This window comes from Bemisia tabaci, chromosome 5 (assembly GCF_918797505.1).
Source record: "Bemisia tabaci chromosome 5, PGI_BMITA_v3".
Classification (NCBI taxonomy): domain Eukaryota; kingdom Metazoa; phylum Arthropoda; class Insecta; order Hemiptera; family Aleyrodidae; genus Bemisia; species Bemisia tabaci.
In genome coordinates, this window is record NC_092797.1 from 9,748,305 (window position 1) to 9,773,630 (window position 25,326).

The 25,326-nt window shown below is 39.1% G+C and overlaps 1 protein-coding gene across 4 annotated transcripts in view; it reads left to right on the forward strand.

Annotated features, from left to right (window-relative positions):
• The first annotated feature begins 2,460 nt into the window (after positions 1-2,460).
• The window catches only part of LOC109034550 (aquaporin AQPcic), an 83,982-nt gene continuing 61,116 nt past the window's right edge, over positions 2,461-25,326 (forward strand). Inside the window, exons 1-2 of one of the 4 annotated variants that reach the window (XM_019047765.2) lie at positions 2,461-2,912; positions 24,101-24,151. In XM_019047765.2, coding sequence (XP_018903310.2) covers positions 2,549-2,912; positions 24,101-24,151 — 415 coding nt within the window. In that variant the 5' untranslated portion in view covers positions 2,461-2,548. Of the gene's footprint in view, positions 2,913-11,684; positions 12,007-24,100; positions 24,152-25,326 lie in introns of those variants that run through there. The other 3 variants (XM_019047767.2, XM_019047766.2, XM_019047768.2) reach the window with 3 other exon arrangements.

A 25,326-nucleotide genomic window follows, 5' to 3' on the forward strand; every position in this document is an offset into this window, starting at 1 on the left:
ATACCTTTATTTTTTGTTTACAACGATTTCTTTTTTCATAAGAAATAAATATCGAGTACTTCATTCCGTATGGGCAAAAAGGTGGAAGCAACAGGTAAACTCTTTGACAAGAGTCAGAGTGCCTCGAATTCCAGGTGGAGCGGCCCTAGAAGTTGGGCTTCTTTATGGAATGAATTCCGGGAAAAAATAATATTTTAAGGAAGTAAGGACATGGGTTCAATTTGCAAAACACTGGGGGTGGGGAGGGGGGGTCCAGAAAAATGCCACCCCTCCCCCTGTGAAAATAACCCACTTCGTGCGTCTACCCCTCCCGGCTAATTTTATTTGCTCCCCCCCTCCCCCCCCCCGGGCCGGATTAAGGGGGTGGCCAAGTGGGCCGTGGCCCATGGCGGCAAATTTTGCAATTTTTTTAAATGTAGGTATAAAAAAATCGGATTCAGAAAAAAAATTATATCCATGAGAAAAGGGGACGAAATCTCTCTTTCCTGAGAGTATAGTAATTTCTAATTTTGTCGTTTTTTGGTGATGCAAGAAATAGCATCTTTAATTAGTACAGTGAAGAGAGGAACTAAACACGCAATTTGGCCTGGAGCTCAAGGCAGAGAGGAATGATGACGAGGACTTGAGATGAAAAAGACAAGCCCTCGGCGCGGCGCGGCGATCGGCATTTAACACATATTAGCGCCTACAAGACTGCATGAATACTTCACCCATTGCGTCAAACACATTGCGGTCAGGAGCGGTTGGCGTGAAACGTATAGCACCTACAAGACTGCAGGAATACTTCACGCATTGCGTCAATCACAGTGCAATCAGTGCGGCCCAGCGGTGGAAGTTAAAATATTGTATTTAGCAAATGGGTGGTTTTTATACGAGGATTAAGAATAAACAAGTGGTCAGAAATGAAAACAAAATAATATGAACTATGCAAAACGATAATCCGGGTATCGGAACTTCGCTGTTTTTGAAAACGTCTTCAAACGCGGCGTGATACGTCACGCATTCCGGAGAGTTCAAATAGTTGTATCATTGCGCCGTAAGAATGTGACTCAAGATTACTAACTGAAATAGCCTTCATGCACGCTGGCCTTTTCGATTTCCGTTCACATTTTTGCAGTCATGAATGTGCGCTTCAGCTAGAATTGTATTTAGCAAATGGGTGGTTTTTATACGAGGATTAAGAATAAACAAGTGGTTAGAAATGAAAACAAAATAATATGAACTATGCAAAACGATAATCCAGGTATCGGAACTTGGCTGTTTTGAAAACGCCTTCAAATGCGGCGTGATACCTCACGCATTCCGGAGAGTTCAAATAGTTGTATCATTGCGCCGTAAGAATGTGACTGACCGACTGATCCGACTGTCGTCAGTACGAATCACTAAAACGCTAGGTTTTTTTTTGTCAACTTTTTAGTGGGAGTTTTTTAGGATTGGGGGTAGCAACCGCCACCTAGAATCCTTTATTTAGATATCCATCTTAAATCCTGTGAGGATGATCCAATGCACTGCTCATATACATATGTGATAGATCGATAGATAATTTTTGAATCTCATTTTTGACATTCTCAAAAATGCTCTGTCGATGGAGTGTACGTACTTGTCCAGGGCCGACCGTTCGAAGACTGGATGATCCAAATGGCGAACGATCGCAGCTGATCGACTCCGATCGAATCTCCCGATGACCTGCGCTGCCGTACTAAGGAAGAACGCCGCATGAACATTCGAAAGTTGCCAAATTTCCTCCGATAAAATGTTTATTTTTGAGTAAATTCATGAATATTTTGCCTTGAAATTTTCAGAAAATTCAGGTAAAATTGCGAGCAAAGTTATCTGAAAAATTGGAAGAAAAATATTTATAAATGTTCCCGAAAATTCGTGATTTACCAAAGGAAATTTGGCAACGCCTGAAGGTTCACACGGCGTTTTTCCTTAGCACGGCAGTGCAGGCCTAAATAAATGGCAATTTTACTCGACACTTGTTGAACCAAAGAGTAGGGACGACGGTTTTTGCGAGTATATCAATTTTTTCGGTAAAAAATGGATTCGATTTTAAAATCGTTTAAAAAAATCGATTTTTTTCGAAAACGTTTTTAAACATCTAAAAAATCAAGTTTGCGCAAAAAACACAACTACTATATTAAAGCTGATCTTGAAATGAAACTAAGGTTTCGCAGAACCTAGGTCTTGTGGGACACATAAACGTAGGGAGTTTTAATTTCTTAAATAATTCGGTTTCAGCTCGAAAAATCGCTTTTATTTAATCGATTTTTCAGCGCAAAACATCGACTTCTCGAAAAATCCATAAAAAAATAGCCATCCCTACAAAGACGGATGAAAACGTTGAGAAGCAATGGAACGAACAAAAGAACTGAATTCGGTCAATTCTACTTCAAAGTCAATAACTCTACTCAAGAATGTCACAGGAGGCTTTGATAACACAGGAGTCGTACGCGGACGCGTTACCCGGCTGATCATGAGATTAGATTGATTAGCGCTGTGATCAAGGTGTTCTTGCTGTTCGTGATCGCTATTTTTGTGTGTTTAGATGGGTAAATCAAAGAAAAGACAGGGCTCGGGCCCTAAAAGTAACCCGAAAAAGAAGCAGATCTCAAAAGAAGGTAATTCCGCGAACGAGGACTTCTGTCAGCATATGTTGGCAGAATCAGAGTGTGGATTTTGCTACCGCGAACGATTCGACGAAATGTACGGCTGGTATAACTCAGGTTCGGAGGATGACGAACTGGATTCAAACGATATTTCCCATATTTTTGCGGATTTCTTGAAGTATCAGGCAACGAACAGCAACACACTCCGTTGGACACGAGCATCGACAAAATCTAGGAGAACTACTGACTCCTCTCTCCCATCTCTGGAACCGATACTCCCAACCATAGAAAAGCCACATACAGGTGAGACGATCCAAATACCTAATAAAATTCTTAAGTATAAAGATCACCAGGAAGGTAAGCAAAATAGGGTAGATTCCATATAGCAGGGGTCGAATTTTTTCAGTTCTTCCACCGGTACTCAAATATACTTAGAACGAGCTACTATTGCGCCTAAGTCCGCCCAGCACCTCTGACATGTTGTGGTTTGGACTCATCGACGGATGTTGCTATGCCGTGTGAAAGTATCGACGAAATTTCGACCTAAGGATTTAAAACTTCATTTGAGAGGCTTTGAGGACAAGGCGCATAAGTGCAGTTTTTGAAAAAATAAAGGTATTGATGATTTTAAGTAAAACTAGTCTTAATGCATATTCTACCAGAAATTCGCTCTCAAATTCCAATTTTAAGCATCAAAAAGTCAGTTTAAACTTTCTTTCCGTCATGAGGATCCATGTAATTTCGAATCATGAAACACGTATCTCTTGAAATAGCAAAAACTGCACTCATGCGCCTTGTCCTCCAGGCCTCTCATTTGAGTTCCTAGCAAACAATTTTGCGAGTAATCGACGGCGAAATTTCAGAGCCCGAAATTGAGTCGGAAGCAACGAACAAGCTCGGTAAAGCCGCATCAAATTGCAGTAAGAAATAAATAACTAAGCGAATGACACAAATTTTGATATCAACATTTGAAATGAACGGCAACAAGTAATCATTTGTTGAACTGGCAAAATTAATTGAATTGTATTAAATACACAAGATAAAAATAAATTAAAATTATAATGCAAAAAAAGTTATAATAGGTAAAAGCATGCAAATATACAAGGGAAAACATTGAAATAATATTTTACATCATAGCTCGGAAAATTCACGACAGATTTTGAAGCGTTCATTTTGGTCCACCGCGGTTAAATAGGACATTTCGACAACGAGTTTTTGTCGACGCACCTGTTCTTTCTAATAGTTTACGTCCACGCGTTTTTCGGCAGGGGAGTTTTGGTCCACTTACCAATAGAGACCCAAAGTTAATAAGTCCAAATGAGAATACATGTAAGTCCTAGCATCTGTATTCAAGAACATTTAGCATGATTTTTGAACTCCATAAGAGGGAAAGTGACTTGACTCAAGCAGATATAACCTCGAATTTACCTCCGAGAGAATTTTCTCTTGAATCAATAAAGGAAATAATGCTTGTTTAGAGAAGAAAAGATGCTTACATAAAAGAAAAGTCACTTACATCAAACAGAAACCCGCTTTCATTCAACTACTTTCTTCTTGATTTAAAATCAAATCTCCTTGACTGCATACTCAAGAATGCTTCTGCCTATATTGAGTCACTTTCTCCTCCAATGACATTAAAGAATTATGCTAAATGTCATTAAATACGGATGCTATCACTTACTGAGTTTTTGGATTACCGCTCTCTTTTTGTGCCGGAATATCTTGCTTTATTTTGCGAGGGAAACTCCGTACTCTTAAAAGATGCCTGTCATCCTCAATATGCTGGAGCGCCTTCAATTTCGTATGATACTGTGCAACACCTCTGTTGTGATATAGTTGCTTCAGGCGCCGTGGCACGCTGCGGCGCGGCTTGGTGGGAGGGCGCCTACAAACCTAAGTGGATACTTCAAGCATTGCGCAATGCGTGAAGTATCAACTTAGGTTTGTAGGCAGCTTCGCTCTGTGTTCGGCTCTAATATTTAAACTCGCAGAGTCAGCATTTTTCAACTCGTGATTTTGAAATTGTTTGCTCACTCTGCTTGGATTATTCTCATTTAAATTGGTGGAAAAAAATATGTAAAGGAAAATATAATGTGTCTTTTGTTAATATTAAGGTGGTTCCGTGTCAAATTTAATGACTTCCAAAGCACTTTAATTTTTTCTTTTATATTTAGTGCGTTTACTGTGCGCTTTATCCTTCCTTTTCTACCTGCTTTTTCAAATAAGCATCGGAGAAACGAACTCGTCCATACTTCATGGACCCTTTATCTGTGTGATTCTCAGTTATGCCTTTCTTTCTATCCATAATTTGGAATTCCTCATTTCTACTATCTAAGTTGGGTTCGAGTCGGCTAGACAGCTTAACTCGTTGCAATGAGGCGTACAGTATAATTACGTAAAAATGAAGGAGTTCCAAGTCGAAACCGTGTCCTTTTTACGATTCCTTGATAGGTATCTTCAATTCGACGGGCATATTTGGACCAAGTTCATCAGAAAGGAACTAGAGAAAAAGAGGTCTGATGTTTTATTCCTGCATAAGGCTCAATGTAGAAAATGAACTTTAACCCCTCTTTTCACAGACTAATATCTTTTTTTTGGACTTTCAGTTTTTGGCAGGAGAAAATAAACGACTGGTAGAACTTAAACATATTCTTAACTAATTTTTTTCCAAAAATGTGGGTTGGTTTCTTTCTGATAAACTCGGTCTGTTTGACGTGTCAGCCAGGCAACTTGATTAAAGGCAAGGCAAAGCGTGGAGCATCACGCAAAACTGAAGGCCCTACAGCGCAAAATTTCGAGTCGTTCGTCTCCGAGCCGAGGGTTTAAAAATTCCATCCTAATTTCGCAACGCAAGTGGATTTCGATCGGTCACGTATTAGGGGTAGCGCTTAGATGAGTCTGGTTATAGATCCGACGATAGGCAAATAAATTTACTGCGAGACAAAGCGTGGAGTATCAAGCGAAACTGAAGGCGCTACAGTGCGAAATTTCGCGTCGTCCGTCCTGCGAGCCGAGAAACTAAAAGTTTCACCCTTATTTCGCAACAAAAGTGGGTTCAAACGGTTACTCACTCGTGATGGCGCCTTGATTGGTCCGGTCATAGATCAGACGATAGGCAAATAAATTAACTGCGTGATAAAGCACAAAAATATAGCCCAAATAAACGAATAAAGAAGGAGAGAATTAAAACATGGGTAAAAAAGGCTAAAACATTAAAAAGCCTTTAGAGTCCTGCCTTTTAGTGTTTTTAATGTTTTAGCCTTGTTTACCCATGTTTAAATTCTCTCCTTCTTTAACTGCGTGACAAAACGTGGAGTATCAAGGAAAACTGAAGGCGCTGCAGTGCGAAATTTCGCGTCGTCCTCCCGCGAGCCGCGAGACTAAAAGTTTCGGTAATTCGCAACTCGCGAGTAGATTTCGATCCCCTCTTATCCATCACTTGGTATCATTTCGACGCGCATATAGTTGACGTGGGTCAGCCAGGCAACTAAATTAATGGAGATGTTGCATGTGTGAGGAATTGGCGATTTGACTGTTGATTCACATGTACAAGTTCGCGAGAAACACAGTGGTGCTACTGGTTTTCTCTGAAATCAACTCCCAAGCTCAAAAAAAGCTCTCAAGTTGAGGCCAAAATGGAGGGGATATCCCACCTTACCCTGAGAGTCCACCTCTACATCAAAACAAACTCTCCATGCGAAGATAGGGAGCAAATACATTAGCAGGGTTGCCGTGTTTTCAGTTTTGGAATCCCCAAATAAAGTGGCAGCCCTGTCAATGTATTTGCTCCCTGTCTGTGCATGGAGAGTTTGTCTTGATGTAGATGTGGAGTGTGGACTCTCAGGGTAGGGTGGGATATCCCCTCCATTTTGGCCTCAACTTGAGAGCTTTTTTTGAGCTTGGGAGTTGATTTCGGAGAGAACCAGTGGCACCATCGTGTTTCTCACGAACTTTTACATAACAATCAACGGTCAAATCGCAAATTCCGTACACATGCAACATCTCCATTGCGAGAATAAGCTTAGAGTATCAAGCGAAACTGAAGGCGCTACAGTGCGAAATTTCCCGTCGTCCGTCCGCGAGCCGCGAGACTAAAAGTTTCGGTATTTCGCAACTCGCGAGTAGATTTCGAACGGTTACGCATTAGCGGTGACCAGCGCGGTCATGGACCCGCGGAGGAAAAATCGAAAACCCGATCGGGCGTCCAAACGAGGCGAGGATCGGGCGTCCACGCGGGGAAACGAAAGAACGAAGCACGCCGAGATTAATCGTGTCTCGAAACGCGAAACTTTCACGCATCACTTTCGTTGGCGAGTCACCGCGCGGAGACGAGGCGCCGATCCGCGGATCGCAACGGTAACGGGGTTACGAAAGATGAAGGTGAAGGTCACGGTGGGCGGAGAGCATCTCGCCCGAGCCCCCCGTGCCCCAACCCGCGCCGCACACTGGGGCCAGCCAATGAGAGAGCCCGAACATGAGATTTTTGACTAAAACAGCGGGATGATTTTTGAAAGTGATAGACAGAGTAATGGGCGAAGAAGACAGAGGGAAAATAGAGGTGATAAACAGAGTAATAGTCAAAGGAGGCGGAAAGGAAATGGAGGCGGCGTACAGTGGGACGAGCCAATGAGAGAGCCCGAACATGAGATTATTGACTAAAACAGCGGGATGATTATTGAAACTGATAGACAGAGTAATAGACAAAAGAGGCGTCGCACAGTGGGACGAGCCAATGAGAGAGGCCGAACATGAGATTTTGACTAAAACAGTGAGATGATTATTGAAAATTATAGACAGAGTAATAGACAAAAGGAGGCGGAAAGGAAATGGAGGCGGCGCACAGAGGGACGAGCCAATGAGAGAGCCTGAATAAGAGATTTTTGACTAAAACAGTGGGATGATTATTGAAACTGATAGACAGAGTAATACTGCCGTGCTAAGGAAAACGCCGTATGAACCTTTATGCGTTGCCAAATTTTCCTATGTAAGTCACTGCCTTACGTATGAAAATCCGTCTGGGAGGGGGAGAGCATAAGGGAGAGAGAAAGAGAGGAACAAATATAGACAGATTGAAATAACTTCCCTTTAAATGAATTCAATGCTTTAAACGGTACCGCTTTGTTTCAACATAATTCTTCGCTAAATTATTCGATTTTCCCTGTTATAGGGGGATAGGCTAAGAGTGCTTTACGAGATTGTTTAGGAGGGGAGGGAGGGAGGTCAAGGACTGCCTCACAGAAGGATGAGGAAGAACCTAAAAATAAAAATGCGCTGTATGTAGGTAATTCATGGACGGACCCTTACAAAGTGATGTGATGCTCGGAAATTCATGAAGAAATGTCATAAAATCCAGAAACTATCAACTGGACTAATGTATGCTAAATAGAACTATAAGCGTAGGATTAGCGTGTATCATAGTTGCTTTTAGCGCATTAATATGTCCAGTTGATCTAATAATATATTATTCTTCTAAGTGTCAAGGAGGCGTAAGAGAAACAAGCTATATGCTCTTAGTTAGTATCGAATGCGACGAACGCTGAACGAATTTCATCATAACGTCCGGATGTGAGTAACTTTTGTGTTTCAACTATTAGTGTCTGAGAGATGTTTTTGTAGTGTAAACGAAAAATTGAGGGCGCAATAATTGCTTGGATACTTGCAGTAATGCCCGCGGCCGCGCCGCGCCGCCGCTGCTACGCGGGTAAAGTAATGCGTGGCTGGAAAGTAAAAACGCCTTCACTTCAGTGCGTATGCAACACGGACATCCGTAGAACTCAAATAGTTGTATCCAGGCGTTATAATGAAATTAGTTAGGACATCGGAATGCGGTACCAACTAATTGACTTGTGTTTTTTACACTTTCACTTAATTCTAGCGTTGCCTCTTATGCCGGTAAAGTAAACTATTACTGATTTGTAACGGGATATCATAAATTTTCTAAAAAGTACATTGCTTGTTTAAATGTGATACAATGTTGGTGGTCTTCAAAATTACAACAAATTAGGCTGGGCATGTTTCGGCTTTAGCTTGCCTCAACGAGTTGTCCGAATTTAGGATTTTTCTCCCTTTTGGAAAAATGTTTTTGACACTTGAGTGCAACATTTTCAAAGAGCACCTCTGATAAATCGCACGGAATTTTGAACGAAAACGATGACCCCTCGTTTTTCGAAAAAATAAAAAGCAACTGGAAATCCGTACCATCACAAGCCGAAAGACACATCGTTGACGAAAGTGCAAAACCACGTATCTTGATGCGGTGTTTCAAAAGCTCTGCTCCTATTCTATTTTTTTGAAGAGAAAAAAGTCAACTATATAGCTCGAAAGTCCTATGAAATATTCTGCTAATAGAGAGGAAAAATCAGGGAAGTTTATAAGCATTGAAGTTGACTAGTTTTTCAAAGAAAGAATAAAATAGGACCGGCAGTCTGCAACGTCGGAAACGGAGAAACGTGGTTTCGCACTTCGTTCTCAGGACATTTTGCCAACGATTTTTTGTCCGCGCACCTTTTTTGACCAGTAGTTTACACCCACACGTAAAATAAGCAACGGTGACATGGTCCAAGCGTTATATTTTAGTCGGTATGTAAAATTATATTGACAATATGGAAATGAGAAATTGAGAGAGAAGGAGGTATTGTTATGTATGGTTGATCATTTTCTAAATGAAATGTTATTACTTTCTCCTTTTGAATCATCTGTTTAAATTGTCATTGGTGAATATTTGGTTTTATTTCTATCCTTAAAATATTCGATGTGCAATATACCTCATATGTGCATAGGTACTTTTTTTTAATTTTTCCTTTACGAAATTATTACTTCATTTTAAAAACATTTATATTTTTAAAACGTGACAAATATTTGTAAAACCTTTTCCAAGCGACATTAATCTCAATCAGCCGCAGTTGTGTCGACAGAAACTGCAAAAGTGAAAAAAAGAGGAAAAAAAAACCAAGAAGCACGCAACCTCCAGTTTTAACCCATTTGTACATCGATCTTTTAGAGTCAAATACGTCACATTTTGAGCGTTTGGTTGCGCGTACACCTCACTGCAGCACAATGAAAGCACAAAATGTAAAAGATAAAATTAAAGTGCTTTGGAAATCATTAAATTTGACACGGAACCACCAATATTTAAAAAACACACATTATATTATTTTTCTCCTTTGATAAATTGATACATATTTTTTTCCCATCAATTTAAATGAGGATAATCAATGCAGAGTGTGCAAACATTTCAAAAAACTAAGTTAAAAACGCTGACTACGCGAGTATAAAAATTAAAGTCTAAGAGAGCGGAGCGGCGTGCTGCCAGCAGTGCCAGCGCGAGAGGCTCACTGGCGCCTACAAACCTAAGTGGATACTTCACGCATTGCCCAATGCTTGAAGTATCCACTTAGGTTTGTAGGCGCCAATGCGCATTTCGTGCTGGCAGCCCGCCCGCCGTAAGGCGGCGCCTGAAGCAACTATTTCACATCAGAGGTGCTGCACGGTATTATACGAAATTGAACGTATTAAGAATGACAGACATCCTTTAAAAGTACAGATCTTTCCTCGTAAAATAAATCAAGATACTTATCGTACACTGGAAAAATCTATGAGCCTTTAGCTGAGGCAAATATAGAGGTTTATCCGGTTCAGGTATAACAAGGTGGGAAAATCTTGAAAGATAATTAAGTCCTGTTATGCCAAAGAGGTGTAGAGAGTTTTAGTGAATTTTGTCTCATGGAATTGACGCTCCCCCATTTTTACCAAAACTCTCAACTATATATTATTCTCCGTTGGACCAAACAGACAAAACAAAAAACAAGCAAACCCTCATTCTTCCAAGACATTATACATTTTCATCCAAAAACTTTGTGAGCAATTGTCGTTTGTATTTACATGTGGACCAATTAACTTTGGGTCTCAACTGGCACGAGGACCAAAACTCCCGTGCCGAAAAAACGCGTGGACGTAAATTACTGGAAAAAACAGGTGCGCGGACAAAAATCGTTGACGATATGTCCTATAACCCGAACTTCAGCCATCGACGTATATTATTTTCTCGTCTACCTAAGAAAGATATTAGCTTTTGAAGTGTTTAGATTACGTCCAACCCTTTCTTCTGGCCAGTGGTGAGATTGGCAAATCTTGAAAATTGGAAACACTGTTTTTCTTGGTGTAAGTTTTCTAAGGTGTACAAAACAATCGATTTTCAGCGAGGCCGCTTGCCTCACTTCATATCCCAAGAAGTATGTTTCAACGGAAAAATTGCGATATTTTGAGAGTAAGTTGCGATTTTTTTTACGATTTTTGGGCGATTAAATCGCAAAGATCATCAACATCTGAGCGATTATCCTCAATCTTGTCGCTACTTTATCTCTTTAAAATCCCGTTCGACAAAATCGAAATTTTATCTCAATTTATAACACGATTTTTGTTCGATAATATTGACATAAATCGCCGTCGATAAAATCGCGATTTTATTGCAAATTTATGTGATGAAATCGCCGACAAGAATGTAGGAATACTTCACACATTGCGCCTAACACAGTGCGGTCCTTGGTCGGCGCGGAAAGCATATCAGCGCCTACAAGACTGTAGGAATACCTCACGCATTGCGGCTCTAACACAGTGCGGTCGCTAGTCGGCGCGGGAAGTATATTAGCGCCTACAAGACTGTAAGAATACTCCACGCTTTGCGCCAAATTCAATGCAGTCACTGGACGGCGCGGCGTGAACGCATATGGGCAATTCTACGAAAACCGTCCAATTTGACCTCCAAAAAACTAAAAATCCGAATTGACTACTTTGGATGGAGGGTTTGTTTTCCTATGCTGGGAGCGCGATATGATGATGTCTGGAAAATCGGCGACGGGCGAACACCGATGGCAACATCTCAATTTATATCACGATTTTTTGTTCGATGATTGCGATAAATCGCCGTCGATTAAGTCGCAATTTTATTGCAAATTTATGCGATGAAGTCGTCATTTATCGCAATTTTCATTCGATAATATTGTAATGAATCGATGTTGATAAAATCGCGATACATTATCCGATCAAATCGCAAATTATTGCCATCACTGCTACTGGGGATCGATATTTTCAATGAATTTAAATGGAGGAAAAACAGTATCGCGACTGCTTCTGAGTTTGTCCACTGTGCGGCGGCGGTGGCGGGAAAATGAGCAGCGGCGGGCAGAGAGGCTCTGGACTGAGGTGTACTCAGGTGTTGCCCCCCGGTTTCGGGCCCAGTCGCATCCTCTCCACTGCTCCGAGCTCGTTCAGTTTCCGCGCTTCCGTTCTGTCCGTTGCGTCGCCTCGCCTTTCTCAGCTTTCCTTCCGAGCTTTCGTTTAGAGCTTTTTCACCCGCTCCGCGCTGCAAGTTTCAAACAGCCGATGAAAATGAGTGCAGGTGAGTAACTTTTTGTACTCTCTGACTGAAAACAAAATGGATCGAGTTTATCAGAAAAGGAACCAAGTTCTTTGGGGATGAAGAGGTCTGATTTTTGTGGATTTTTTTTCTTTTTCGCCATGTTTGCTTCATAATTTTAATTCTAATGAACTGGAGAATTTCGCTTGAGTATTTATAGCCAAGAAAGTCAAATTTGTTGCGAAAATCACTATTTTTTAAAGTGAAATTATCTGACTGGACCCAAAGTGGATCGAGTTTAACAGTCTAGGAACCAAGTCCTTTAGGCATGAAGAGATCTATTTTTTATGGATTTTTTTTCTTTTGTCACAAAGAAAAGTTTTTGCCTCAAAATTTTAATTTCAATGAACTGCAGACTTTTGATTGTGTATTTATAACCAGGAAAGTCAAAGTTGTTGCGAAAATCACTATTTTTTTAAAGTAAATTATCTGACCGGACCGAAAGTGGATCGAATTTAACAGTTTAGGACCAAGTCCTTTAGGAAAGAAGAGGTCTGCTTGTTGTAGGTTTTCTTCTTCTTTTTTTGTCACAATGAAAATTTTCTGCCTCCAAATTTTAATTTCAACGGACTGCAAAATTTGGATAGTGTATTTATAACCAGGGAAGTCAAATTTGCCGCGAAAATCTCGATTTTTTTTAAAAATAATATGAAGCGTGATTCCTCGCTTGTGAATGCAACAAAAGCCGAATCAATTCAGGCACCAATTCTTGAGTTCATTGAGTTCTTTTAAGCAACTAATGACATCCTCTTTTTGGCAAAAAAAACTTCGTCTCTTTCTGGTGAATTTGATTCATATCCCGATTATTTTGGAAGCGTCTTGCGAAGGGAAAGAACGGTATGATATCGTCAAAAAAATTAATGCCCTTAAACGGGCAAAGTTTTTAGGTAAAGGTAAGATCTGCTTGTTGTAGAGTTTCTTATTTTTTTTTTTTTTTGCTCAGAAAGTAAAGTTTTCGGCCAAAAATTTTAGTTTCAATGAAATTTAGACATTTTCATTGTATATTTTTAGTCAAGAAAGTCAAATATGCCGCAAAAATCACTATTCTTTTCTTTTTAAACTTCAAACGTGACTCTTCTCTTCTGAATGCAGAAAAAGACAAAAAAATTCAGAGAACGGAACCAATTGCATTGTTTCCTGAGTTTTTCTAAGCCTGGCCCTTGTTTCAAAAAAAAAAAAAAAAAGAAAAAAAAAGATTCACCATTAAGGTAAAATCGATTCTAACCTCGATTGTTTGGGAAGTGTCTTACGAAAAGGAACGTCGTGATAAAATTTTCGTAATTTCGTAATAATAAAATCAATCGTAACCGTCTACGGGAGAAAAGACCTCACTCTATAAAAACTAAAAAAATTGGGTTATTGATACCAGAGCACAGAGTTTTCTACACTTATTTGCGTCGCACTTAGCAGAAAGGATTCAGCTTGATTAGTGTTGTAAAAATCGTGGATCTTCATCTCTCCTTAATAATTGCCTAGAATAACAAATTATTTTGTGAATTTCTGCAAAAAACGGGTAAATTTTAAAGGAAAACGATCGTCTAAATTTAATACTCTTAAACATATTTAGTATAATTTAAAGCAAAGAAGTCGTACGATTTCAAAATCACTCTGACCAAGATGGTTCTCTTCTGCTAAGTTCTGCGATGAAGTTTGATTATGAATGCTTAAAATCGTAAATTCACTCCGGTGTTATGGCTCTTTGAAGTTTGCAATATGGCAACAATATGGTTTTGAGAAGAAGGTATTTTCATGGGAGACGCATTGTTTTATTTCAAATCTGACAATTTTGATCTTCAACGTGATATTTTAAAACTTTTAGTTGCTTTTCCTCATAAACACGTTTTTAGAATCATGAACCTCAACCCGCTGTTAGCTCTAGGTCGGCTTACAAGGAAACCAATTTTGCCTTTCTTTGATGAAATCCAACACATAAAAAGTAAAATATTTTTCAAAAATTGTATTTCGACAATTTTGTGGTTTTTATCATCAAAAAGCGGTCAGTGATACACTGGTACCCCGGTAGACCCTACATTTAATTATTTGAAAGTTAATAATTATTGAGACTTTTAAAATTAGTACCTGTGAGCCTAATCACTCATTACGGCTCTCCTGTGTACAATAAGCACAATAATTGAAACTTGATTGGTCATAACAAATCGTCAGTTTTAAACCGGGAACGAGATATTTCCAGGATTAGGAAGGAAACTTCAAAGAGTACGTTTTCTCGTCAATTAGCTAATGACCCTCGAATGTGGTGTTTAATTTCCCGATGGTGAGGTCGCAATCTAAAAACGGTCTAAAACTATCTAATTGCAAAAACTACGCGAACTGCGCTAAGTGTAGGGGGTCAGAGTTGACCAGGGTCGCTGGTCAATCATTACTGGCAGCGGATATGAGGTCGTCAATTTCCGCCAGAAACTTCAAGTGCATTATCCTCGGTCAAGATGACACTGCCAAGATAACTTAAATCCAGCTTTGACGTTGGTCATATACCTAGACTCGTTGGTGAAGATTCGCCGCTTGGTTGCTAGATTTGTCGCTAAATTGCTTTCTCTCCAAACCCTCCAGTCGTCCTTTGATCGGGCCGAGTTTATCAGAAAGGAACCAACCCACAATTTCGAAACAATTGAGTTTAGAACGTTTTTAAGTTCCACTAGCCGTATATTTTCTCCTGCCAAAAACTGAAAGTCGAAAACGAGAAATTAGTCTGTGAAAAGAGGGGTTAAAGTTTATTTTTTACGGCGTACCTTATGCAGGAATAAAACTTCAAATCTCTTTTTCTCAGTTTCAACTAAAGGTGGGTTACTTCCTTTCTGATGAACTCGGTCCAATCGTTCTCGAAATAAGCATACGCTCTGCTCAAATTGCAGTTTTACCAGGAGAATCTTGGGCATTTCTACTTTGAAATTTCACTGATTTTTCTTCTCATCTCATGTAATAATCAGAAAATTTTTGGAGAATAATCGCAATAGTATATATATTCTTGTAAAAAATTAATTTTTTGAGTCATTTTGTAACCTTAGAATGGTCCTTCCGTCCAGGAAACGATGCAATATTCTATGGAACCCTTTAATTTGGTGAGATTTTTGCGAACATCAAAAATTGATGTTATGATTAGGTAGAAGTCAGCTTCGCTGAATGAGCTTGCTGACTTTTTTTCCGAGGATAAAAACGAAGCGATCAACTCAGCCCCTGCAGACAGTCGTGAGCACTTAAATTGCGGTCAATCAACAATTAACTCCTGATTCTCCGAACTCATTCGAGATTCATTCTCGTGCTGACCAAACAGCGAAATAGTCGACAACAATTCTGCGAAAACCGGGAAATCAAATCCCAAATCCTGATGTTTACAATTATTCTGAGGATCCTTACACATTTTTTGATTCAAATGATCCGAGTGCTTGCGCACAGTGGAGCGATTTAGTGGGAGCGGTTGAACATAATTGATTCTATGAAAACACACCAACTCGGAAAAATGGAAACGTCCAAGAGACACAAAAAACTGCACAGTTGGTGAAGGAGTTCCCTGCATGTCAAAACGGTCCCATTGAGATTCCAATTGGTCCCCATGGGAATTTCTTAGGGACTCATAATGAATGAGAGGGGGAGGGGGATGTATGAAGAGGCCAACAGGAACCCTAGCCAAGCCTTTATGGGTTCTCATGAGAGCCCGTATAACCCGTAAACCCCGATCGTTTTGACTGTTACTATGAGAAAAACACTTTTTGATGCAAGGGACAAGGACTTAGGTCAATATATTTAAAGCGCCACAAGGAAATCCTCTTTTTACATAAATTGCTTCACCTATTGGGCATTTTCTGTGCCTCCTGATCATTTTCATTTTTCCGCGTTGGTAGGTCTCTTTTCTCCCTATTTCAATCGTGGAAACTTTTAAAGCTTATATCATTGTTAATCCAAAACTTAACAGTTTGGAGGTGGTTTCATTGAGTTTCTCATAAAATTCACTTCAAGTATCACTTCTTAAATTTGAAAATGTGACGGAATGAACATAAAAATGTTTACTTTTATTGTTATTCAAAAATTTCATGTCCGACCTCTCTCGGTAGCTCTCTTACTGTGCGGCGGACGGATTTCGACTTGAGTCGCCGCTAAGTACATTTTAATGGTTTCGTTTTCACGCGGTCACTTCGTCGTTCCGCTGACAAAAGGGCGTAACTTCGTCGAGAGATGAGCTTTATTCTACTGAACTAAAGAAATCATCTAACATTCTGACGTTGCCAAATTTCCCTCGATAAAATACACATTTTTAGGAAAATGTATACATATTTTCCCTCCGACTTTTCCGAGGATTTCATCAGAAATTTATTTACAATATGTGAAAATTTCAAGGAAAAATATTCATATTTGTCCTATAAAAATTAATCTTTCATAGAGGAGAAATTTGGCAGGCAGGGCCGGATCAAGGGGATGGCCACATGGGCCACGGACCATGGCGGCAAAATGTAGGGGGCGGCAAATTTTGCAATCTTTTTGACTGTAGGTATCAAAAAAAGAGAGAAAAAAATCGAATTCGGAAAATAAATTACAAACGAGAAAAGGCGACAAAATCTCTCATTTCCTGAGAGTAAAAGTATAGTAATTTCTAATTTTGTCGTCTTTCGGTGATACAATACACAACACCTTTAAATAGTCGAGTTAAGAGAGAAACCAAACACGCAATTTGACCTGGAACGGAGCGGCGGCGCGACATGAAGCGCATAGCGCCTACAAGACTGCATGAATACTTCACGCATTGCGCTAACACAGTGCGGTCGGCGCAGCGCGGAAGTTAAAATTATTAATCACACTTATGTTTGTTCTTTCATAATTTTTTCGTTCGTTTTTAGCGGCTCTGGTGCTTGCACTAGAGCTGCTATTCCGGACGGTCCCAGCTGGGGAGTATCAATGCAGCATGTTACATTGTAGAGACCGCGCGTTGGTTGATGGGAATCGGCGCCATTTTCGGCTATGTTCCTTGTCATGACTTTATTTTATTGCATACTGTTTTATTGTTAGTCAATGCTATGTTGTGTATTGTATTTTTGGAATCATGGTGATACAGTCAACAATTCAAAACTTGTTTGTGCTTTTATCTCGTGATGGAAAAAATGTACTTTACGTTCAAAATTTGAAAATTTGAATTTTAAAGTTTTCGCGGTTAAGGAAGCTTTAACCACTGGATTGGAGCTTCCTAGTCATTTACTCGATATCAGCTGATAGCAAACAAAGGTTACCAGGGAAACCGTAAACGTCTAACAACTATCGTGGCCATTGGGGCGATTATTGAAATGATATCGACTTTATGTCGCCGCTTACGACAGGACATAGCCCTATCTTAACTGTGTAATACATCGCAATTCGATATTGTTTTGATTTTTAAAAGGAGCAATTCATTCATACAGTTCCGATTAGTTTTGGCGAACGGGCCCTTAGCCTGCTTAGTACGTATAATCCCAAAACGCAGGAAAATAGATTGTAGGAAAATATTTGCATCGGAAAATCGTAACAATTTTCCCCTAGATGTCTTCCATTCCGGGTACATATTTATTGAAAACGGCGACTTTTTCAACAGTCCTATTTTTATCTACAACATCTGAGTGGCCCTTCATAATCATTTAATTTTGGCCCCTGGCCAGAAAAAGGTTCGGAAATTGCAGTGATTTTGCCGAAAATGCTGAAGTAAGTAAATTTGGGCATTTTTTTTCCTTCTTCAAACTCTGTGGAGAAGCACTTCTCCTCCAGTACATCTATTTTTTTACTTATCTCTCGCAAGGTACATTTACAGAAGGTGTGTTCCAGTATTAACAGTTCAGATTCGTTGTTTTTTTATTATAACGCTTATTTCGGAAAGCAATTATTACATTGTTCAATTCTACTGACTTTCAACACTCGATTATACTCCCGGCAAATTCTGCAGCAGCGTTTCAAATGTTGACTCTAATGCTTCCAACAGCCATCCGATGTCTAAGAGTTTATTCCTAGATTTAGGGATTTTCCGGAATTTCCAGGGATTTAGGGATTTTTCAGGAAATCTAGGGATTTTTTTTTGATGAGGTAAAGTTACCAAAAATCAACTTTTTAACCTCAATTCTAGCTTCGACAATCGAAAACATTTTTTCATCTATATTTTGTAGGCCTTTTTGGCAACACTATTTTCCCCGCAAATAAGCCGGAAATTAAAACGATTGCGTCCTTCGATGTACTTGACATTCAACTGCATTCAACCTGTTAATAATAAGAAATCAACTAATATTCTTTCATTTTATTGGTCTGGATTAGCACTGCTTTCAGAGAGCGCCAAAATTCAAACGAGCCAATCAGATTTAAATATTGCAAATCGCTACATCGAATGACATCATGATTCTTCATAAAAAAATGGCGCTTTTTGCAAAATCTAGGGATTTTTTAAGTATATTTGAGCAAATCTGGGGATTTAGGGATTTTTAGCGAAATCTAGGCATTTTTTTTCTTCCCCGCTAGGGATTTAATATCGGAAGACTGGCTTCCAGTATCGTAGCGTTGATCGTCGCTGATGTCGAAATGGAACCTAATGCCGGACTTACTGTAACACCTCCATTCCTCAATTCCGGTGAGGAATACGTCTCTACCCTTAACTCAATATAAATATACAAATTGATAAGTGAGTGCTTTAGTCTCCTGAAAACAGAATTGCGAAACTTAAAATTGGAGAAAAATGATGAGTAAATGAAAAAATGGAACCAATTGATGGGATATGTCGCATGCCATTCTGACACAAAATATGGCGTCTATCGAATCACCTTAACTAAATAAAATAACCAAATTTTCAACTCTCAAACTATCAACTATCAACTATCAAAATTCAAACTATCAAAATTTCCAACAATGACAAAAATGATTGTAATATACCTATAATGTAATGAAATATACACGCTCTAATCATTTAATTTGTATTACCTTTATGTTATGTACCTACATGTTATACTATTTTTATAATAAATTTTGCCAACATGCTTTTCAATTCAGTCTACAACATTTCATTCCGACGTGGCAATAATGATTTATAATGCCCCTAAACATTAAAATGAATTACAATAGTAATGCCGCATTATAATGTCGTATTATACATCGCAACGATTCATGTCCTACTGATTATTGATTATTGTAAGATGAATTCTGTTTTCTCTGATTGTATGTTTCATACGTGCGAAGCAAGTACGGGTCACTAGAAACGTGGTTCGTACGGGTGGCTGATGAAATTGATCTTCGAATACCTTTTGATGAGCTAGGGAAATGGAACCATCTGCATCTCATGGACAATAAATAGTTTCCGTAATTAAGGTCATCCCGTGATTAAGGTGCCGTGATTTAAGTCATAAATTCTTCATCTAATTCTTGATTCATCTCCAAAATGTCTGCTAAAGCTTTCATGCGCTTCTCCTTGTATGCATGAATGAGCAAATTGGGTATCGAACAAGCGGACACTTTTTGAAAATTTAGATGATTCTGGAAAATATCGTACAGAAGTCCACGAGCTGCAGATAGAACCATTACCTCTAGCTCATCAAAAGTTATTCGAAGATCATTCAACAACCTCTTTGACAAGTTGCAAAAACTTTTCGTTAACAATAGTGTCACACGGTACTAGGAATATTTACTATTTAACGAACCTTATATTTCCCTGACTCAGTCCTAAATTATAGAAGTATGCGTTACTTTTCCAGCAATCCAAAAAAACAATTATACAAAAAACCAATACCTACACTTTCAGATATAAAAATGCAAATTTTTTGCAGCCTCGCTAAACGACTTATCAACCAGAGATTTTTTAGGAAGCGGACCTCCAAAGAGCTTTCAAAATTAAAAGTATACAACAAGTGATAATGCCATGTATTCGCCATATCAAAGCCCAATACACATTTATACATCGGCTACGTAAATCTGCTAAGTTACAAAACATAAATCGACAGTTGTCGGATTGTACATCAATGACAAAATGTGTCTAGGCCCTCATTCTTGACTACAACTACTGCCCCCAGAGCCGCTCTCCGACGCCAATGCGTTGGAGCTTCCTGCTTGTTTATAAATGGAAGGCCTTGTCCAACCAGGGATGGGTTTACGGAACTGAAATTTTGTTAGCGTTGACAGGGCTTTCACAAAAAATGTACCCAACGCGAGTAAACGCGTCTCATACAACCCACCCCCACCGGCACGTCCATTTGATGGTTTTCATAGATCGTATTCGACAGATCACACAGGTGAGATTATATTGATATCGATTGGTTCAATTTGTAACCACAGCCTCAAAAGTCAATCTAGAAATTTAAGGTAACGGGTCTTATGTGATCGAATTTTACGGCGTTCTTCCTTAGCACGTCAGCATCGTCCATAGACTATTTGGACTATATGTGTAATTAGGAACTACAATTTCTGGCTCAATTAAGCAACAGCGTATGTGCCGCAAGTTTCCCTACGCAAGTAGGCGCTTGTATGGCTGAACCAGAAATTCTAGTTTCTAATTGCAAAATGTGGTCCATTAGCTCTCTGCACCAACAGGGCAAGAAATGAAGATACGCTCTTACGTCAGAAAAGCGGTGTTATTTAACAGCCCCCGCAAAGTGTTTTTCCGAGTAAAATGTAAAATGTAACGCACATCTCATCGGTTCCAGCGAAAATTAGCCCTCGCGGAGAGGACGTTGTCGAAACGACGTATCCTCCATGAATTTTTCATCAGAGTTGAGGGTTTCTGCCGAAGAGGACCGGCCGAGATGCTGATTTGTTTGGAGCAGGAGCCGAACAATTAGGATGTGTTTATTGTAAAAGGAACTATGTGTATAGGGTTTGCGTGTAGCATAGTTCCTTTTGGCGTGAACGTCGCATTGAGACGGCGCCGTAATGGGCGACCGTGTGTGATTGCGTGACCGTCCGTGACACTGAGGAGGCCACGATCCGCGAATAATTACGTTTCGTTACGCGCCGTGAATTGGAAATCGTCCGCATAGCGTAGCGTCGCGACGCCGACGTGAGATGAACTGACGCCAATTTGGATGATCCGCCGCCGCTGCGCGCTGCTGTTTCCCCGCGCTTGCATTTCCGCTTTGAATTTCGCCGCTGCGGTCACTGTTTTGCTCGCAGAGGAGAACTGCCGTGCTAAGGAAGAACGCCGTATGAACATTCGAGAGTTGCCAAATTTCCCCGTATAAAACATGCATTTTTGACGAAATTAATGCATATTTTTCCTTGAAATTTTCGGATATTTTAGAATAAAGTGTGAACAAAATAGTCTGAAAAATTGGAAGAACAATATTTACAATTTCCCCAAGAAATTTCTACATCATCAGAGGAAATTTTGCAACACCTGAAGGTTCATACGGCGATCTTCCTTAGCACGGCAGAGAAACAGATGATTTTTGCACTGAAATGATGCAATTTCCTGCTGCTTGCTTGAAGTGGATGGATGATTCGAGTGGATCATCCATTTGCGATGGACATTTTAAATAAAGTTGTTGCAAAACTTTTGCTGGTGCTGAGAGGAGAGCTCTGCCATGCTAAGGAAAAACTTCGTATGAGCCTTCAAACGTTGCCACGTTCCCTTCGATAAAAACCGAATTTATTGGGAAAATTGAGAATATTTTTTTCCAAAAATTTCAGACAATTTTGTACGCAATTTTATCTAAAATATCTGGGAATTTCAAAGGAAAATGTGAATGAATGTCGTTAAAAATACATGTTTTATCTAGGGAACTTTGGCAACTCTCGAATGTTCACACGACGTTCTTCCATAGAACGGTAGAGTTCCCTTCAACGTTTAATCGATTGAAAACCATGATGAGCTAACTGCAACAGTCTGAAATTAACTGATTATGTTACAATGGGACCGCATTTTGAAATATCGAACTACTACAAAATGTTTTATTTTAGAAACAATTATGCAATCATATTTAGATGACAGAGAGTGACAAATAAGTCCAAAGCGAATCGCTATTTATTGCAAATAGTTAGTCATGTACTTAACCAGTTTACTGCTTCCTTAGATAGCTTGATCTTCATCTTTTTGTTTTTTCCGAAAAAATGGAGGTCATCGCACGTAATTGAAGTGATGGAGAGATTTTGTAGAACAATTTTAATCATACCGGCTGATGAAAACAGCATGTAGATATACCTATATACTTACACCAGACATAGAATCGTGTTTAGATGGTTGGATCTCAAATATCGTCCCTCCCCCCCCCCCCCCAAAAAAAAAACAAAAAAACAAACAAAAATTACCCTTGACACCCGGTTTTAACATTCAACACATCGACGTTTGAAAAACACAGACCTATTCGATCGCGTTAAAGTGCATTCCATGAAAGTCAATTAACAACAATTCCAACGGACCATAATTAGAGCAGTCATACCTAACCCTCCAGTATTTAGCTTCCTTTTTTGCGTTAAAAACTTTCACTTTATTTCAAACGCTTTTAAAAATATTTCTTCCATCGCGCTTAAAATCTGTAACGCTTGATAGCGTGATCGAGCAATGCGATCGAGAGAAAACTCCGATCCAACTTTAGAACTTTCAACAATTTGGAGGAGGCGAACCCGACGAAGCGAAACCGAAGCGCGGCGCACCAAGAAAAAACCACGTATCGTCCATACAGTTTTCATTGTTGTTGCGATGTTTTGCTCAGCAGCGTTATTCGCGTTACTACAAGCACCGTTTAATGCGGAATTGGTCGACCGTTGATGAAAAAAATAGATTGACTCTCATGAGCACGGTTTTTATGTTTGCCTTATCTCACTCTCTCGCTCGCTCTCTACTCCATTGCATTTTTATCCCTTCTTCGCCTCTTTCCTTTTTCAAAATGAATATTAGTGCGTTTTGATGAAACAGTTAGATGCAGCTTCCAGTAGCGTTTCGGAGACAGGTGAAAACTTCCACTTTCCACGGTAGCCTTTTTTTTTTTTTTTTTTTTTTTTTTTTGGTATTAAATCATAATTATATGTAAGCGGAATACGTCAAGAACAACGTACGTCTTAAGGAGTTACCATGGTGCTTGCGGTTTTTTAAAAGGAAGCTCCTTAATATAATATGTAAACATTTCTTTCGCGCGTTAAAGTCTCCGAATTTCAAATGGACGTATATCTGCCAAACCGAACTGTGTGCATTAAAACGTGAGCCCTTTCATACATATATTCTTTTGGGTCTCAGGGTTCATGTCTTAATGCACATAGTTCCGTTTGACAGATATACGTCCAAATGAACCTCATTTCTCAATCAGGAGCTCCCAATTTAAGCTCATTCACAAAAACACGTATCTGCACATGGAAACTGATGACACATAAGTTGTTTCTAAAAGGAGGTGGTCCAGATGAACAATAATCGAAATGAAAAATTCCTCACTGCTGCAGTTACAAAAATAGTTGAAAGATCGTTCCCTTAAGAAAAATTGATTAGATATTTCCATAAAAGTCGTATTTTATTCCAAAAAATTGATGAGTTTTTTTTGAATAGTTGGACGTATTTAAATAAAAAAGAATCAATATTACATTCTGACATGAACCCTCAGACCCATAAGAATACATGCATGGCACCATGGCAGGGAGCATGTCAAAATGAATGTAGTTTCTTTTGGTTTAAATACGTCCAATTCATGAGTTGATGAGCGTGTTCAATCTCCTAAAGTTCACCCCCCCCCCTTTTCAAAATTTATGTAGAAGAGACATTGTCTTATAGCCTGAATCATATTTTTCTGATAATTTTCCGCTTCTTAAAGCCCCCAAACTTCGACCCAATGATATCTTGGCGTATGATTATAAACTTATCCCCAATTTACTGATTTTTATATGATGGAAGAAAGAAAAAAAAACCAGACTGCTAATTCAAGTGAAATCTCGAAGCGCGTGACTCTTAGGGCAAGAAAAACCGAAGCGCCTTCAATGATATGAGTCTGCAATATGGCCATCCGTTAAGCGCGAATAGTTGCATCCAAGCGTTACTATCCGCGTGCTCTCGATTTGATTTTGAATATTCCAAGTATCATTCCTTAAAACTTGAGTTAATGATACCCAACGTGCAAGACGCTCGTGTTATTATTTTTAATTTGTTTTTCAGTGTTTTGCATCGAAGAAAACCAGCAAACTAATGACAATTTAACCGTGAAAGGTAACATAACTCAGTTTTTGTCCGTCGGAAACAAAAAATTGCATTTGCTATTCGTTGCACTTTCACTCCTGCATTTGTCAAAATTCACTTAATAATTATCATTTAATTATTTCCCCCCTTTTTTAATTATTCATTCATTCCTTCGCCCCCTTCACAAGATATGCTTTATATGCACAGTCTTTGGCAGATTTAGACTGCAAACTATGTGAAATGCGTTTGTTCCTACGAATGGCACCTGATTTTTTTAAATGCAAAATATTATACATATATATTTTCTCCACATTTAGATATTGAGGGAATCAATTTAAAAGGCTTTTGCATTCTGAACTTTTCTTTGAAACCGGACCTTAAATAAAATGGTCGCCTTCTCATTTTTTTATTCCCCTGCACTTGTCATGGTCACAAGGCTTCTCTCTGATATCGTGAAACTTATATACTATTTCTTGGACAGCATGTTTTAAAATCTACAAGGTTGCAAGAAAGTTCCTGAAAACAATTTCATATCTCGGAAAGATTCGGTCAAATGTGGTTGATTTTTTTGCACCAAGCCTGCACAGCTTTTCAACATTATTTGCACGATAATGCTGTAGCATTTTTGACTGTTATATATGTTTATTTAAAAGTGTATCCTATTTCCTGCCATACTTTCCGGCAAGTCTCATTGTATGTCAACTGATTAACTGTGCAACTAAGCATAAGAGTGACAGAGTTAAAGAAGTGAAAAAAAAAAAAAAAAAAAAAAAAAACTGAAGGTATGCAATTTTGGGACTTCCTTCCTTTCATGTGAAATAGAGCTCTCAGGAAATAGTGAGATCAAAATGCGCAAAGGTAGAACAAGCAGTTAGTAAAGTTCCAAAAAAGTGTATCATAGATGAGCTTCAGGGAGCCCCTCTTAATCCCTACGTCGCCCATATCGCAACGGGCGCTTCGCAGCCATTAAAAATTCTGATTTATATTTAAAAATATTGGAAACAACAAGATCAATCAGGTATTATCATCAGCCGATGGCTCAGAGCTTACGGAAATTGGCCAGATGGACCTCCAAAAATTACTCGGATAAGAAATGAAAATTTGGAGGGTCTGCGGGCTGATTCTTGAAATCGATAGACAAAGCGATAGACAAAGAAGAAAAAATAGTGTTTGACTCGGTTTGTTCCTATAGACTAAAGGTATAA